The 19,383-nt window shown below is 37.5% G+C and overlaps 1 protein-coding gene across 7 annotated transcripts in view; it reads left to right on the top strand.

The window, feature by feature from the left end:
• Positions 1-19,383, top strand: part of AKAP9 (A-kinase anchoring protein 9) — a 152,864-nt gene that overhangs the window by 86,569 nt on the left and 46,912 nt on the right. For all 7 annotated transcript variants that reach the window (XM_082631818.1, XM_082631816.1, XM_082631814.1 and 4 more), the window contains one exon: positions 7,593-7,819. In XM_082631818.1, coding sequence (XP_082487944.1) covers positions 7,593-7,819 — 227 coding nt within the window. The remainder of the gene's footprint in view (positions 1-7,592; positions 7,820-19,383) is intronic.

Here is a 19,383-nt window from a genome sequence, read left to right as displayed (position 1 = left end):
TAAGAGCCAAAATAATACTGTAACTTTAAACTTTCAAACTCACTCTTTTCGAACTTTGTAGAAGTATTTTTTTTTTTAATTAAGTTCACTCTTGGTTAAGTTCTCAGTCAAGGGCTATGTGTTTTCTGCACATGAATCTTGATGTATAGAAAAGAATTAAGTAATATTTTCTTGATCTCATTGTAAAAGTATTTATCAAATTATGTTTTTTTTTGTTGTTCTTGTTTTGTTTTTTTGTGGTACGCGGGCCTCTCACTGTTGTGGCCTCTCCTGTTGCGGAGCACAGGCTCCGGACGCGCAGGCTCAGCAGCCACGGGTCACGGGCCCAGCCGCTCCGCGGCATGTGGGATCTTCCCAGACCGGGGCACGAACCCGTGTCCTCTGCATCAGCAGGCAGACTCTCAACCACTGCGCCACCAGGGAAGCCCAAATTATGTTTTTTTAAAAACAATTATCTCATAAACTAGTTTCACTTAACCATTTGGGAAAGGGGGCATTTTGCTGTGCTACAGGTAAGACCTACACCATGTTCAAAAGACACTCTGAGGAATGTTCTGTACATTACAAGAATATTTTGTGCTTTTTTTGTTAGCAGTTCTCCTAGACACTTCTCCAAGTGGTTGCTGAAGTATTCGGCAAACAACATATCTTTTTTTTAAAAGAAAATAAATTTATTTATTTGTTTATTTTTGGCTGTGTTGGGTCTTTGTTGCTGTGTGCAGGCTTTCTCTAGTTGTGGAGAGCAGGGGCTACTCTTCATTGCAGTGTACGAGCTTCTCATTGTGGTGGCTTCTCTTGTTGCAGAGCATGGGCTCTAGACACGTGGGCTTCAGTAGTTGTGGCACACTGGCTCAGTAGTTGTGGCTTGCGGGCTCTAGAGTGCAGGCTTAGTTGTGGCGCATGGGCTTAGTTGCTCTGCGGCATGTGGGATCTTCCCGGACCAGGGCTCGAACCCATGTCCCCTGCATTGGCAGATGGATTCTTAACCACTGCGTCACCAGGGAAGCCCCAAACAACATACCTTAAAAGACAGCAAACTCACTTTTAGAGCAGTGTTCCCATAGTTATAAAAAGGAATAAATTGGTAATTTGTTGTTATGTTACTTTTATTTTATTTATTTCTTATTTTTAATTTTTATTGGAGTATAGTTGCTTTATAATGTGTTAGTTTCTACTATACAGCAAAGTGAATCAGCTATACATAAACATATATCCCCTCTTTTGGATTTCCTTCCCATTTAGGTCACCACAGAGCATTGAGTAGAGTTCCTGTGCTGTACAGTAGGTTCTCATTAGTTATCTGTTTTATACATAGTATCAATAGTGTATATATATGTCAATCCCACTCTCCCAGTTCATCCCCCCCGCCCCCCACTCTTGGTATCCATGCATTTGTTCTCTACGTCTGTGTCTCTGTTTTTCTGCTTTGTAAATAAGATCGTCTATACCAAGTTTTTCAGATTCCACATACATGCATTAATATATGATATTCTTTCTCACTTCACTCTGTATGACAGACTCTAGGTCCATCCACGTCTCTACAAATGACCCAATTTCGTTCCTTTTTATGGCTGTGTAATATTCCATTGTATATATGTACCACATCTTCTTTTTCCATTCCTCTGGTGATGGACATTTAGGTTGTTTCCATGTCCTGGCTATTGTAAATAGTGCTGCTGTGAACATTGGGGTGTATGTGTCTTTTTGAGTTATGGTTTTCTCTGGGTATATGCACAGTAGTGGGATTGGTGGGTCACATGGTAGTTCTATTTTTAGTTTTTTTAAGGAACCTCCATACTGTTCTCCAAAATGGCTGTATCAATTTACATTTCCACCAACAGTGCAAGAGGTTTCCCTTTTCTTCACACCCTCTCTAGCATTTATTGTTTGTAGATTTTGTGATGATGGCCATTCTGACCGGTATGAGGTGATAACCTCATTGTAGTTTTGATTTGCATTTCTCTAATAATTAGTGATGCTGAGCATCTTTTCATGTGTTTGCTGGCCATCTGTATGTCTTCTTTGGAGAAATGTCTATTTAGGTCTTCTGCCCATATTTTGATTGGGTTGTTTGTTTTTTTGATACCAAGCTGCATGAGCTGCTTGTGTAGTTTGGAGATTAATCCTTTGTTAGTTGCTTCGTTTGCAAATACTTTCTCCCATTCTGAGGATTGTCTTTTCATCTTGTTTATAGTTTCCTTTGCTGTGCAAAAGCTTCTGAGTTTCACATGCTCCCATTTGTTTATTTTTGTTTTTATTTTCATTACTCTAGGAGGTGGGTCAAAAAGGATCTTGCTGTGATTATGTGATTATGTTTAATTTATGTCAGAGAGTGTTTCGCCTGTTTTTCCTCTAAGAGTCTTATAGTATCTGGCCTTACATTTAGGTCTTTAATGCATTTTGAGTTTATTTTTGTGTATGGTGTTAGGGAGTGTTCTAATTTCATTCTTTTACATGTAGCTTAGAGAATTATGTTATATTCCTTTTCTGCGAGAAGGCAGACCTGGAAGGACATCACATCTCCTAGCCTACTTTCTTATGCATGGTTATGCATCTGAGTCTCCCAAATAGATTAAATATGTCTATGTCTTATTTTAAGATATCCAATAATAGAGTAGTTTTTCAATTATAAGTAATTTAATCAGTTCAGTTATACAGTTGTATTGAACAATGTCTTTTTGCTCTCTGCTTTACACCAATTCTCAGTCCAGTGAAGGAGGCACTGAAATTCCGATTCAAGGCAAAATAAAACCATGGTACTTAATGTTTTACTTAATACCACTTTATGTATTTGAATCAATTAAGCCTTTTGAAATAAATATTTAATTATTGAACTGTTAATAGATACTGAAAGAATAATATGAAGATACAAAAGGAAAAATTAAATCCTCTGCTAAGAAATATAGTATGAAGACTAGTAAAGCAGAGGTAAGAATTTTGCTGCTGTTATGTGTAATTTCCATTTAATTAGTTTTTATATTTTTGTGTTTGGCAGTGATATGCTAGTCTTAATAACAAAATTAGGAAGATCACTAGTATCATTTGGGGGCACTTAGATTCACTTTGCATCTTGAAGGAAATATTGAATTAATAGAACTTATAATTTAAAACTGAAGAAGATAATGTCTTTAAAATATTGACACCATGTTCCATACGTAAGAATTTTTCTGATGTTTCTTCAGATTTTTAATGAAAGTATTATTGTAAAAACTAAAATAAACTTTTGAAATATTTCTTTTATGTCTTATTTAATATAACAAAAAGCTCAGTTTTAATCTGATTATGAAGGAACTCTTTTCAATTTTTATATATGACCTTTTGTTGTGAGCAGTAGCACTTGTAATCTATTTGCAGCCCTCAAGTCTGAACTTGTTTAGAGTTTAAACATGTGTGGACTTGTTAACTCTCTAAAAAAATAAATAATTGCCTTGCTATAACGTTTGCTTCCTCGTAAGAGCAACCTAGTTTATGAAATTGAAGGGAAATTTTGAGCCAATGTGAAATCGCTTGAACTTGAGTGAATATTAGACTAGTTCGTAAAAATGAGTTCCCCTAAGATATGTTGAAAGAAGAGGTCCTTTAGGTCTACACTATGATGGTTCAGTAGTAAAATACATACATCCCGCTTAGAAGACCAGGGACTAAATCTTATTTGCTGCACCTTTTTTTGGAGCAGTGTGTTGTTACAGCAAGAACACTGGATTAGTATGAGGAGGTCCTTGTTCTAGCTCACTTTGACCTTGAGCAAGTCTCTTAGCCTCCTGGGGCCTCACTTCAGTTTACTCATCTGTTAAGTGTAAGAGTCAGACAAGAGTCAGTGGTTTCCATTTAGAACCCCAGAGATCTTCAGGCCACTGGGGCAGGGGAATGCTCTATCCTATCACCCACGCTGCTTAAACTGAGAAGCTTCTTGCTATCTGTATGGAATGAACATGGTAAAATCCATTAAAAAAGTGACTGAAGACCTTTTGAATAACCATCATCTTCCATGTTTAAGACACAGATCTGAGTGGTTGGCCAATCTGAAATCATGATTCTTTTCATCAAACTGGTCATTCTGAGATTTCTATTGGCATTTTATAAAATTGCCCTGCCAATTTATCTTTTTCTCTAATTTTTCCTGCCAAAGACTAGTTATAATAAATAACTAGTACAGTACAAGTTTGATGTTCTCATTCCTTTATTTCACTGGAATAAACAAAGTTCTGTATCTTCATTGGAACATATTTGATTATTTTTATTCATTTGTTTATATCTTCAAAATGTTATCAGTAAAATACATTAAGCTGGTTCACATCTTCATATTTTCTAGGTACTTTAACGCCTATTTTTTATTAGCCATTTAAAAAATTAACATTCAGTGGCTTTTTATAAGCCAGTTTGTTTTATATATCCTTTGTATTTTGTGTTTGAGATTTGCTCCCATGCAATATATAGTATCTTCAGGTTTTTTCCTCACCATGGATTCCTTCTCTGTACCCTAAAACATGCTGATATCTTCATAATAAAAAAAATTGTTTTTTCTCAACTTTGCTCCCCCCTTAACGTAAACCGCAACAAACTCTATGAGAGATTAGACCAGCTTTTGCTTCCACCAGCTTTGGTTTCTGTTCCTATAGTACCAAAGCTGTTCTAAGGACAGCAGTGACCTTCTGATTGTCACATCCAGTAGCATCTTCTCAGTCCTTGTCCCGTTTGACTTTCTAGACAATTAGCATTATTGAAGTCTCTCTCTTTCTGAAACATTCTCTTCTTGTCTCCTGGAACATCTCTCTCCTGTTTTTCTCTGACTTTTTTTTTTACACAGGTTCTTCTGTTGGCTTATGCTCCAACCATGGTTGTCTTCTTCTCACTAAATATTGCTCCTAAAGCAAATGTGTCTACTTCCAAGGTTCAACTCTCACCTTTCTACAGTGACTCCTATGTCTCTACAGACCCATATTTCCAGAAGTTGACTTCCCTCCTCCACATAGCCCATTAACACTTCAGACTAATCATTTTTCATGCTTACTCTATATACTTTCTCCTAATTTTTTAGTATTTCTCTTAATGACTCTTCTGTCCTCTAAGAATCATCTAAGCTGGAAACTCAGAGTCATCTTTTACTGCTTTTCTTTCTCTCTTGTCTTATACATTCAGTTTTTTCCAACCTGTGACCAGCGCCCGTCCGTCTTTAACATTTCTTATCTGGGCAATTGAAATAGTATTCTAACCAGACTCTTCTCCTTCTCCAACCCTTCCTCTGCATTGCTGCAGTTTGCTTCCTGATTCACACATTTGGTATTATCTTCCTGCTCAAAAAACGAGTTACTTCCCCATTATTTATAACAAAAAAACCCAGGTTCCTGAAAAATTTAAGACCATTCACAACTTGGATCCAGGCTACTTTCTAGAGACCTTTTTTCTGCTCTCTCCCCTACCTCATCCTTGCTTTGCCACATACTTGCACCCCACAAAGCTGCCTTGATTGCCCATTATATCAGACTGTCATCTTTCCTGAGATTTGTCAGATTCTCTGTATCCATTAAAAGGAAATGTCCCTAGAATGCATTTAATTCCTTAGATAAAGATGCTGTATTACATAGGTATTTTTAGTTTTTTAACACCAGTTGTAAACTAATATTTCTTGCTTCCATAACTTCATCAAAATATCATTTATTTTCTAGACTACATTAATTTTATTTACTGGCTTTGTAATATACATTGTACTGTACTTTATCTGAACTCATTTTGAATTCTAAGATCATTTTGAACTCATGAATATTTATAAACTGTTAATCCCTATTATCAAGACATTTGAATATGTGGAATAATGTAAGTAAATACCAGTCTAGTTGTTGTTTTTCAGTTTTGAAAATAAAAATGCAAAATGAAATTGTATTTGCTGCTACACTAAGAATTGGATAAACCTATGTAGTAGCAAACATTTAAAGTCATTTTCTCTAGGGACTTCCCTGGTGGTCCAGTGGTTGACTTTGCCTTCCAATGCAGGGGATGTGGGTTCGATCCCTGTCGGGGAGCTAAGATCCCACATGCCTCACTGGCCAAAAAACCAAAACATAAAACAGAAGCAATATTGTAACAAATTCAATAAAGACCTTAAAAAAGAAAAAAGGTCCACACAGTGTCATTTTCTAGAATGCAGTTTTGGATTCTTCAGCCAGTGACTTATACAGAGGAGGTGTTTAGTGAATCTTGAATTGTGCTGGGACTTCCCTGGTGGCACAGTGATTAAGAATCCACCTGCCAATGCAGGGTACACAGGTTCGAGCCATGGTCCAGGAAGATCCCACATGCTGCAGAGCAACTAAGCCCATGCGCCACAACTACTGAAGCCCAGGAGCCTAGAGCCCGTGCTCCACAACAAGAGAAACCACCACAGTGAGAAGCCCACGCATTGCAACGAAGAGTAGCCCCCGCTCGCTGCAGCTAGAGAAAGCCTGCGTGCAGCAATGGAGGCCCAAGGCAGCCAAAAATAAATAAATAAAATGTTGAATTGTGCTGAGTTCAGATTTTGTATCTGAAACCACATCTGATATCATTACTACATGAGATTGAGAGACTTCCATATGACACCAGCTACTTTAGCAAGACTTTTTAATAAATAGCTCTTATTCTCCTGGGTGATTGTATCAAACTGAATGTTTATTCCAGGTACTTTGGAAATTACAATTTCTTGTGACTTTGTTAACTTTGTACAGTTACTGATAAGAAATATCTACTACTTGTAATAAAAGAATAGGTGATTCCTCTTCAGGAAATTTCATTGTTCGATTGTAGCATGCTGCCCACAGATAAGTACTGTATTCCCTGGCAGTGATAAATAACGTATGCTTTTATTTCAGTTTAGAGAAAACGCTTCTAAAGCTTTATCTTCTGCCCATGTAAACTCAGTTTTCTTTACATAAGAAAAAAGACTAGTGTGGAAACACAAGTCCATAGTTAAAATTAGAACTGCTTATTAGTCTAACCTTTTCCCAGGATAGCTATTACAAAAGTAGCAAGTTGCAAAAAGATTTTAGTCCCTTTTACTGTCTAGCCGAGCAGGTGATGCTGCCCAGTATAGTGCTTAGAAATCAAAGGGTCTGTTCCATGCAAAATCAAGCCCTTCTGTCTGTCGTTCCATACACCTGGAATATCCCATTGCACAACGTTTTTCTTTTCATGTTGTTTAGATCTTTGTTTTTCATTACACCATGTGTAATGTCCTTGCGGATAGGAACCAAATCTTGCCACCTATGTGTCTCCATTACTTAGTAAACCCTACGTGATGGGCATTTAGTAAATATCTGTTGAAAGGTGTTTTAAATTTTTTATTAAAGAAAAAATACTAATTATCCCAAATATTAATTTCTGCCAAGCCCTATTAGCTAGCATAGCATTATTCTTCCCCTTCTTATACCTGGTAGGTTATCAAATAATATTACATTCTGTATTTGCCTATTTTATTTGTTTTGTTGCAGTGTTAACTAAGATACCTTATAGTGCCAATGATTTCAAGTTTTAATTTGATTTTATTTTGTAACCTTTTTTTTTTACTATAATTATTATAATTGATTTATACATTTAAAATACTGTTTTTCTGGTTACAGATGAATCTAAACCCTCTTATTCTGGAAGTGATATACCAAGGAGTGACAATAGCATGTGGTCCAAAGTAACTGAGGAAGGAACGGAGCTGTCACAGCAGCTCATGAGGAGTGGCTTTACTGGAAATGAAATAGACCCTGAGAATGAAGAACTTATGCTGAACATTAGCTCTCGACTACAAGCGGCAGTTGAAAAACTCCTAGAAGCCATAAGTGAAACTAGTAGTCAGGTAACCTCCTTATGTTGCTAATATATACTGAGTTAGAAATAAGTTTTCTTTTAAGCCAGGGAACGAGAACTAAATGTTTTCTCTTTACTGTCTCACAGAAATCTAGTTTGGTTCCCCTTTAATAATTGGTTGTCTTTGTGACAACTAATTGCTGATGGAGTCTTTAAATTCTAAAATTCAATGTTTAAATTTTCAGATTTTTCTAGACTCTTACACATTACTTTTTTTGATACCAAAAGAGATTTTAACTTTACCATTGTATGAAATATTCCATTATAATATATATTATTTATTTGAAGGAATGGTATAAGGAATCTCTAAAGCAAACTGTGTGCTCAAGTATGTCATAGCAGTACTATTAAATATAACAGATCAAGCTTACCATTCCTTCCCGTGATTTTTACATTCTTTTCACAAATATGATTAGAATACCTCACTTTACTACCTTGGTAGGAAATTAGAGTGAGGGACAGTTTCTACATTGAAGTATTGTTTTCATAGAACTTTTGAGAGTATATACCATTGTATTTATACCTTAACTTGCAATTTTCTCTGTCTATAAAATTTTTATACCCTGTATAGTAATTGTCTCTTAAGTACTCTATGCAGAATTTTAAAAATTGTTTGCTGTTTTAAAATGAAGTAATTTCACTTATTTTAAAAATATTTAATTTAACTGTAGAATCAGAACTCTTAATCAAATGAGTGCTTCATTGTCATAAGCTACAGGGCCAGTATTATTAACATTTTTCACTGATATCTTTATTCAGAGTATTCTAGATCCCATGTGCATTTTAAACAAAAGTTGAGAAGTTGAAAGAGTATCTTTGATCTCTTGCTATTTCTTATGTCTGGCCTCCATTGATGCTACTTTTTTTTCTTCAAGAAATTATTCTGGGGCCTCCCTGGTGGCGCAGTGGTTGAGAGTCCGCCTGCCGATGCAGGGGATGCGGGTTCGTGCCCCGGTCTGGGAGGATCCCACATGCCGCGGAGCAGCTGGGCCCGTGAGCCATGGCCGCTGGGCCTGCGCGTCCGGAGCCTGTGCTCCGCAATGGGAGAGGCCACAACAGTGAGAGGCCCGCATACCGCAAAAAAAAAAAAAGAAAGAAATTATTCTGTTTCTGCAGTAGCAATGACTATTGGATGCTACTCTCCTTAGTAAACTGAGCCAATTCTGGCATTTTCAGCTGTTGCTTTTCAGCACTTTTAATGCTTGAATATGCATCATAATTATTCCTTTTATCCTGTGAAAGTCATACAGATGATTCTATACTGAATTTCTACATGATCTTGCTTTTTTTTTTCTTTTTTGCTTATTTCAGCCACGTTGGTATTTAATTTCTGTGTTTATCTTTCATACCATGAGAACAGCTGTTAATACTTTCCTTTTTTGACCACTATTAAATACTCTTGACCTGGATCTTGAGCTCTGTTAATACTGTTGCTGCTACCTGATACTCATTGTAATTTATGGACAATCTAGTTAATGCAATATATTTGTCATTTGACACGCCCCATGGAAAAAGGGTATATAAATCAGAAACGATCAGTGGTTGGACTTGTTCCTACAGGCTACTGAAGAGAAACTTTCCCCATAATCCATTAACACTGTCAACAGACAAGTGCGGGAGATCCACCTGAAACACTCAGTCTTCCAGGCTAAGATTACAGCTTATCAAATCTGTTTATGTGTCCAGGTAGTGAGGTACAGTAGGAGCCTGATGATTCTCCATTTGTTAAATACTAAAGCGGCAATATGTTATGTAGATTTTACTGTATTGTTTTAGTTTAAATATCACTGAATAGATCACAGAAATTTTGCCCAGAGCAGTAAGTAGTTCTCAAAGTGTGGTCTCTAAAGCAGCAACATAAACATCACTAAAGAGTTGTTCTGAATGTAAATTCTCAGTCCCCACCCCAGACCTACCGAATGATGGGGCCCCCAAACCTGTGTTTTAACAAGTCCTTTAGGTGATACTGATACAGACTAAAGTTTGAGAACCACTGACCTAGAAATTATTATAATATTCACATTATTCTAGCGGAATTTTGAAGTGTTCTACTAATATCTGTTATATAAAAGGTTGAAGTAGTTGTTGACACTTGATATAAAAATCATTTTTCTTAGATGAATTATATTTTTAAGGCAGTGGGAATAGGAGCTCTGTAAGATTTTCTTTAAATTTAGTTCAGTTACTACTCTTCAATGGAGAGATGCTTAAAGACATTGACTTCTTCAGAATATTCTCATTAATAACTAAAATTATTTTGAACATGATGAATATTTTTAACAGTCAGATTGATGCAAAATAATGTGTAGTCCTCTTTGTGAAATGACTAATATTCCATTTTCTTTTTAATGAGTCATTATTTGGTTCTTCTTCATAATGGAATATTTCCCTTTTATCTTGATTCTTTTTCACTTGTCATAAAAAAATCTAAAACAGAACTGACACTGCTATATCTTTTTTTTGCTTGCAGTGAAAGAGAAATTCAGGTAAATAGTTCTGCATAGGATACCCTGAGAGTAGAAAAGAGAGCAGCATCTGACAGTTTAGGGTAAGGTAAGAACAAGTAAAGCTTATTGGAGGACTCGATGCTTTGAGATGACTCACTCATTCATCAAATTTATTGAACACCTGGTACGTAACAATTGCTCTTCTAGATACTGGAGGTACAGCACTGAACAAAAATGTACAAAGTCCCTACTCTCACAGAGGTTACAATATAATGGTGGGGACTGATAATAAATAAACATAGTATGCCGGATGGTGATACCTACTGTGAAGGAAAATAAAATAGGGGGAGGTAGACCATGATGGGGGAAGAGGACATTTTACGTAGGAAAATTAAGGAAGACCTCTCTGACACTGTGATAGTCAAGCATCTACCTTAAGGAAGTATGGGAGACAGCCACATAGGTAAGTTGGGGAAGAATGTTTCAGGCAAAGGAATGGTGAGTACGAGGCCCTGAGGTGGTCATTGAGGTGGTCACATGCTAGTTCTTTGTGTGGTTGACAAAGAGGCCAGTGTAGCTGGAGCAAGAAGAGTGGACAAAGTGTGGGAGACGAGGTCCTAGTGATACCTGGGAACCAGATCACATGGAACTTGGAATTTAATTCTTAAAGAGATGTAGTCATTGGGTACAATTTTTTAACTTGTCATTTTGAAGTAATTTCCGACTTACAGAAAAGTTGCAAACCTAGCACCAAGAGTACCCATGTACTCTTCACCCAACTTTCCCTAATGTTCACATCTTGTGTAATCGCACTATAGGTATCAAAACGTAGAAAGCAAAAGTGGTGCACTACTACAAACTACAGACTGGATTTTACCAGGTTTCCCACTAATGCCCCGTTTCTGTTCTAGGATCTCTTCCAGGATCGCACATTGCATTTAGTTGTCGTGTCTTCATCTTCTCCAGACTCTGTTAGTTCCTGAGTCTTTCTTTGCCTGTCATGACCTTGACACTTGAAAAGGACTGGCCAGTTATTTTGTAGAGTATCCCTCGGTGTGATTTTGTCTATTTTCTCATGATTACATGAAGCTTATTCATTTTTGACAAGAATACCACTGAAGTTATGTGCCCTTCTCTGTGTCACATCGAAAGGCACATGTCTTATTACAGGTGCTGTTAATCTCGATTACTTGTGGTGTTAGCTGGGTTTCTCCACTGTTTGATACTATGCAAATTTCCTGTTTCTCTTTAAACTTCCATACACTAATCTTAGCATCCATTGGTAGATCTTGCCTGCACAGTTATTACTGTGGTGTTCCAGTGGTGATTTTCTATCATCATTCATTCATCATTCCTTCATTTATTGATTGGAGTTATTCTGTAAGAGCTGTTTCTTTTTTCTATTATTTATTTATTTTTATTTTTTGCTGCACGCAGGCTTTCTCTGGTTGTGGCAAGTGGGGGCTCCTCTTCGTTGCAGTGCGTGCGCTTCTCATTGCAGTGGCTTCTCTTGTTGCAGAGCACGGGCTCTAGGAGCGTGGGCTCTAGAGCGCAGGCTCAGTAGTTGTGGCGCACGGGCTTAGTTGTTCCACGACGTGTGGGATCTTCCCGGACCAGGGATTGAACCCGTGTCCCCTGCGTTGGCAAGCGGAGTCTTAACCACTGCACCACCAGGGAAGTCCCAAGAGCTGTTTCTTCACTCACATTTATTTACTTAACTAATCGAGTTTCATATGAACTCATAGCTATTAATTTTTTTCAGTGGTTTATAATCCAATACTACAGTAGTTTGTTTTGTTCCAGCTTTGGCAGTAAGAACTCTTTCAGGTTGGCACTTGTGCACTTTCAAAATGCTTACTCTTTTGAGCATTTGCACAATCAGAGACTCCAGGCCCATCTTGTATTTTCCCTGCCCCAGCCCTAGAGTCAACTACTTCTCCAAGGAATTCAAGTTCCCTTTATTGGAGAAAGATAATTAGAAACCAAGACCTGGGTGCTATATGTGCTTATTGTTAACTAAGGTGTTATGGTCCTCTCAGCAGACAGTTTGAAAATATATGTAGTGTATTAATCCTTGCATATATATTTATTTTTATATCTTTCTGTATCTATAATAGAAATATAATTTCGTATCAATACCTCCAGTCCCCATCTAGTACCACAGCATTCTTTCTCCCCTTTCCCCTTTCCTTTGTAACTTTGTTCTCCAAAGGCGAGAAACCAGGCTCTCATAATCTACAGTAGTTTTATTCATTTGTTAAACATTTATACCCATAAAGTAATTTCATACCCATATATACCCATAAAGTAATTTTACAGTTGCTAACTTATCTCCCTGTGAAAAACAAATTTACTAACTAGAGTGCAGTATTTATGTACAGTAGTTTTTGGTCTTTAGCCTTACCGTACACAATTAAAATACTGTTTTTCAAAGTATCATAGGTTAACTCTTTTCTCCCCACGCCTTTAGTGTGGTTTTGTTATTCACTTTTAATACAATAAGAATTATTTATTATAATTTTTATTCCATTTTGGGTTCCCCCACACTTTGGTTAATTTTTTTAAAATTTACATATGGTAAATTTCATTTGTGCATAGACAGTTCTTTTGGTTGTGACAGATGCATAGAGTTATGTGTCTACCACCACAAACATAAAACAGAACATTTCTATCACCCCAAAATTCCCTGGTGCTGCTCTGTTCTTTTATAGTCAGCCCCTCCTCCACCTCCTGCCCTTGAAAATCACCAGCTGCTTTCTGTCCCTATAGTTTTGCCTTTTCCAGAGTGTCATTAATGAAATCATACATTATGCATTATTTTGAGTTTGGTTTCATTGTCTTAACAAAATACTTATAAGATTCATCTATGTGTGTTAATACTTTGTTTCTTTTTAGAGCTGAGGAGTATTCCATTGAATGGATGCACCCGTATGTTTATCCAAAGGACATACAAATTGTTTCCAGCTCCGGGTCATTAGAGATTTTTCAGCAACTGATCTAACTTACATTTACCAAAAGGATCACTTTGACCCCCTTGTTAAATATAGACTGGGGGGATGGAGGGATGCAGGACAGAAGCAAAGAAACCAGTTGGAGAACTTGCCCAGGCTTATAAATTAGGTGTAAGTTAGAATTTGAATCCAGTCTGGCTTCAGGGTCCATGCTCTTAACTGCCACTTTTTCTGCCCTTTGAAAATGAAAGGAGTGAATCATTCTGTCAGTTACTGCTGACAGGTCATGTTATAGCCTGAGGAGTAGATTTTGAAATCTGGGAGGTGTGTGCGTGTGGGGGGGAGGGTCGTTGGTTACTTTACAAGAGCAGTTTCAGTGAAGTAATGGAGGTGAAAGCATAATTCAAGGGAAAATGAGAGGGAAAATGAGTCTTTTAAGTAAAGACTTACAAGACAAGTAGAAACTAAGTGGGTGAGTCAAGAAGAAAATTTGTGGCACATGGCATAGCATGTTGGTATAAACCAGCATGATGTGTTTGAGGATACTGGGTAGTTTTGTGATATAAACATCCAGGGTGGAATGTGGGGAACAGAGGGTAGAAGGATAGCGGTGGTTAGCACATAGTCCCTTGAGGGCTTAGTTAAGGAGATTTAACTTTATGCTGAAAAGTGTGGGGAGTCATTGAAATATTTTTGGTAGAAAATAATAATATCAAATTTGTGTTTTAGAGAGAATTCCTCTGGCAGCAGTGGGGTGAATATATGGGCAGGAAAATAGTGAGGAGAGATGCTGAATGTGCAGAAACAGGAGACTCTTAAAATATTCCAGTGAAAAGGGATAGAAATCAAGTTAGGGCAAGAGGGAAGTGATTTTAAAACTTGTAGAAGCTGAATTTGATAGAAGTTGGTGTGACATTGAATGTAGGGGATAAGGAAGGGGAGAGGAAACCACACGTGAATCCTTGACCAACTAAGTTGTTGGTGTATTTCCCTTACTGAGATGGGGGATGCAAAAGAAGTGAATAACGAGTTCAGTTTTAGGTAATCTGAGTTTGAAATGCGTAGAAGGAGAAGATATTCCCTAGAATCTAGAGTTTGGGAAACTAGATTGGAAGTTGTCACCATTTTTTTTTTTTTTGCGGTACGCAGGCCTCTCACTGTTGTGGCCTCTCCTGTTGCAGAGCACAGCCTCTGGACACGCAGGCTTAGCAGCCATGGCTCACAGGCCCAGCCGCTCCACGGCCTGTGGGATCTTCCCAGACTGGGGCACGAACCTGTGTCCCCTGCATCGGCAGGCGGACTCTCAACCACTGCGCCACCAGGGAATCCCTGTCATCATTTTAAAGACTTTTGAAACCATGGTTTTCGAGAGTGTACAGAGCTAATTTTTTGTCCTGGTAGAGTGCTGAGATTTAAAAGAGAATAAAGTTAGATAAATCTACAAAAGATATTGAGAATGAGAGAGGAAAATCAAGAGAATAGTGTCATAAAAGCCAGATGAGGAGTGATTTTCCGTAAGTGTCAGATACCACAGAAAGGTAACGGATGCTGTGGATTTAGTGTCGTTTGGATATTTCAGTATAGGTGTCATCAGTGACCTTGATGAGAACAGTTTCATGGAGTTGATAGAGGAGAAATTCAAAATTCAGACATTTACAGAAATAGAGTTGAAGAAATAGAGATAGCAATTTCATGATACCTGGCCGTGAAGAAAACAGGAGACCATTAGCTTGAAAGGGGCAGAATGTTTTTTTGAAGATTCAGGTGTTTATATTGAGTAGCAATGGAAAAGTTGAAGATGCACATCAGAGAGGATGGGCTTTGTGGAGCCAGATCCTTGGGGTAGGTGAGGGTGGAATCTGGAACACAAGTGGAAGCTGTGGCCTTTGGATCGGAGAGACTCTGCCTCCTTTAAGATTGGTGAGAGAAGTTATTGCCAGTGATTGTGGGCTTTTGTTTGGAGTTGGGGAGGAGTTTCACTGAAAAGGCCCTGTAGTCTAAGTAAATACTGTCAAATAATCAAGGTTCTTTCTTTCCTTTTTTTTTTTTTTTTTTTTTTTTTTTTACTGATTTGGTTTTATATGCTATATAATTTTAGTGGGAAATCATGATTAAGTCTTGTACTTAGTTTTAAGTTTAGGGGCTGCTTTAGGTTCCATAGATGCATCTTGCTTTAATAAAAGAATTAATAAGCGTTTTCTTTACTAAGTATCAGGGTATCTGCCTTTATAGCCTGATTTCATAATATCTTTTATGAGTATTTTACTTTATGTATTTGATTTCATAAGTGATTTGCCCAATGGCATGTCAAAATCCATATAATAATATATTTACTGTGATGGATTTTACTTCTCTTTTGCTGAGACAGGCTACTATAAATATTGAATATATTCAGGCTTGTATTCAACCTATTGCAGTTTCTTATTGGTTGGGATGGCTTTTGTTGGAATAGGAGTAAAATTTCTGAAAGTCTAGTCTCAAGCCCTTAGAAAGTTAATCTCTTTAACATTATCTTTATTTAGTAGTGTCTTTGTGGTTCTGCAGAGAAGTTTTATCTTTGAGAGTGTGGTTTTAGATTCTTTTTCTTTCTTTCTTTCTTTCTTTTTTTTTTTTTTTTTTTTTTGGCTGCTTTGCGGCATGCGGGCTTTTCTCTAGTGTGGAGGGGGGGGAGGCTACACTTTGTTGTGGTGCGCAGGCTCATTGCAGTGGCTCCTCTTGTTGCGGAGCACGAGCTCTAGGTGCTTGGGCTTCAGTAGTTGTGGCTCGCGGGCTCTAGAGCTCAGGCTCAGTAGTTGTGGTGCACGGGCTTAGTTGCTCTGTGGCTTGTGGGATCTTCCTGGACCAGGGCTCGAACCCACGTCCCCTGCATTGGCAGGTGGATTCTTAACCACTGCGCCACCAGGGAAGTCCCTGTTTCAGATTCTTGATTCTGGGGTCAGGTAGAAATAGGCATCAGTCTGTTATGTGGAAGTAGTGTTTTAGCAATTAAAGTTTTCCAGAATCCAGAGGTACTGTTTAGAGCCATAGGAGATTATTTACCAAGAGATTCTTTCAGGCGTTAGAAGAAAACAGTGAATGAGGAATTTACTCCCAAAGAAATGATTTTTATTATAGGCAACTCTCATGAATTTATTAATAATCATTTTTTAGAATAATGGAACTTAAGGTACTTTTCTGTATTTTCTCCAAAAAGGAGCCTTTTTACGAGGATGAAACAGTAGTACTGTAAGTTAAGATATTGTTTTGTCATTGTTATATTTTAGAATATAAACTGTGGGCTTCCCTGATGGCACAGTGGTTAAGAATCCGCCTGCCAGTGCAGGGGACACAGGTTCAAGCCCTGGTCCAGGAAGATCCCACATGCCGCGGAGCAACTAAGCCCGTGTGCCACAACTACTGAGCCTGTGCTCTAGAGCCCGCGAGCCACAACTACTGAAGCCCACGCGCCTATAGCCTGTGCTCCACAACAAGAGAAGCCACTGCAGTGAGAAGCCCATGCACCGCAACGAAGAGTAGCCCCCCACTCGCAGCAATGAAAACCCAGTGCAGCCAAAAATAAATAAGTAAAAAGCAAATTTATTTAAAAAAATAAAAATAAAACATAAACCTTAGTAAAGTGTTGAAATACCTTTGCCGTTAGGTGTTGCTCCCAGTGTGTGTATTATAAGCATCAGGGCTCTGTCAGGGTATTGTAGCCAGGATTCAGTCTATTAAGTAACTTAAAAAAATAAAAAATAAATCAAAATACAAAAGAGAACAACAGAAGTGGTTTACAGGTTGGGGGAAATATTTCTAGGGAAAAGGTTAAATAGCTTGATATCGTACAATTAAAGTAAAGCTAAAAACATAACTCTATACTGCAAATTAATAGCCTTCAAATATACATTAAAATCTTGATTATCTGAAACCAGGGGATAATGAGCTAGTCTGGATAATTAAAAGGGTGTCCTCTTAAACATTGAAATTATTTTAACTGTTTTTGATTGCAAAGGGTTTTATGTGCTTTCTAAAATTAAAAAAAAGAATATAATTTGAATTATTCCAATTCAAAGTAATCTATCTGGACATCAATAGATATAATATACCATCAGTTAATATGCTGTTTTGGGGAGAGCTATTTGCCCCTATCTTAAATCGTCTTTACTGCCGTTTTGAGTCTTTTCCCCCTTTAATTTTACTCTGTTTTCTTTGTGGTTAGTTTCTTAACCTTGACTTATGGTCCTGGTTATAAGGGGGTACACCTTACTTATAAATTTTTGTCTTACATGGATAAACACAGGTTTTACATGCTTTCAAAAGTAGGGAAAAAATAGACTATAATTTGAATTATTTTAATTCAGGGTCACCTTTCTGAACATTTAATATAGTGTGCCGTCAGTTAATGTACTGTTATGAGGGCTGTTTGCCCCATTCTAAGTCATCTTTTTTTTTTTTAAACAGAACAGGAGTATTTATTTATTTTTAAATTTATTTATTTATTTTGGGCTGTGTTGGGTCTTCGTTTCTGTGTGAGGGCTTTCTCTAGTTGTGGCAAGCGGGGACCACTCTTCATCGCGACACGCAGGCCTCTCACTGTCGTGGCCTCTCTTGTTGCGGAGCACAGGCTCCAGATGCGCAGGCTCAGCGGCCATGGCTCACAGGCCCAGCCGCTCCACGGCATGTGGGATCTTCCCAGACCAGGGCTCGAACCCGTGTCCCCTGCATTAGCAGGCAGATTCTCAACCACTGCGCCACCAGGGAAGCCCCCTAAGTCATCTTAATCTGCGGCTTTTTTGAGTCTTTTCCTCCTAGTTTTCTCTTTTCTTTGTGGTTAGTTCTTGGCTTGACCTAAATGTTTCTATTTATAAAGGGATATGTCTTACTTTCAGGGTTTTGTTTTTGCTTCAAATAAGAGAAATTGGACACCAGGTTATGAAAATAAACTTATTCTCAGAAGGAGCTGAGAAAGAGTATTTTGAGAGGTGTTTGATATGTTGAACATGGGTCCAGCCAGTTCATAAAGTGAACATCTAGGATGTTGATGATTTTGTATCTGCTGAAGCCCCAGTAAAGTCAAATTTAGCTGCACCAGTGGTGTGGTTAGATCTCCATCTTGTACAGATGTTATGATGGTTTCACAAACTAACTGGAGGTGTCACATAAGAAACCATAATAAACAGAAATTTGTCATTGCCTAGTCCAGAATTCTAGGAAGCAGCTGCCCCTCCGCTACCCCAAACCATATCCCTGTAGATTCTGAGCTTTCCATAGAAAATCTTATTTTCTCTGCCCTAATTATTAACTTACTGTGAAGGGTTTGAGTATTGACTCCTCTAAAGATATATTGTATAGTGAAAGTGGCTATAAAATTGATTTTTGTTGATGTGCTTGCTTTAGTGTGGGTTTTTCCATAGTAGATAAAGGTTTTGTGAGTTAAGGATACTTAGTTACTGGGTAGAGAAAAGACACCACAATGAAAGGTTTTCCATTTATTTAAAACAACTTTCACTATTGAGGATTTTTAATATTGAAAAGTATGTTGTTCATCTTTTAAATTCTGAGAAGCTGTTTTATTCACTATTGCCGAGGTTTCTGGAGCTACCAAAAGGCCATTACACACCACTTGTGCTTTTAAGTTTTAGTCAGAGTTCATAGGATACCTTAAGTGGTATAATTACCAATTATTATATACAATGCAGCTTTTAAAAAGAGGGGTTTTTTCCTTAAGAATTACTCTGTAAACAATTCAGTGTGGAAATAGTTTATAACCGATGTTATAAACTATCTATGTTTCGTTATGTAAACTATGTTTAGTTTTAATGACTCCTCAAAAGAATGAGTATTATTTTAAGGAAATATCAAAAGGAAATACTTAGTTTTCCAGAAATAGTTATGATTACTGGATATAGTTGAAGAACTAATTGGTAATGTGGACTCAAACCTACTTGTTTTCACATTTTTAAATTAAAACAATCTTTTAATGGAATGGAAAAACACTAGCTTATCTTAGAAGCATTATAAACTTATCTGGATATCCTTTTCAGAGCTCTGACGTGGAACTTGGATCCTGTTAGGCAGGCTTTTTTGTGGGTGTATGAATTCAGATTCCACCTGTCAGTGTACCTATAGGTAAAGACATTAAGTCACACCCTCTGTTCTGACCTTTCCCCAGGGGA

Source organism: Mesoplodon mirus (assembly GCF_964341445.2).
Source record: "Mesoplodon mirus genome assembly, chromosome: 9".
NCBI classification, from domain to species: domain Eukaryota; kingdom Metazoa; phylum Chordata; class Mammalia; order Artiodactyla; family Ziphiidae; genus Mesoplodon; species Mesoplodon mirus.
This window is presented reverse-complemented; position numbering and strand designations above follow the sequence as displayed.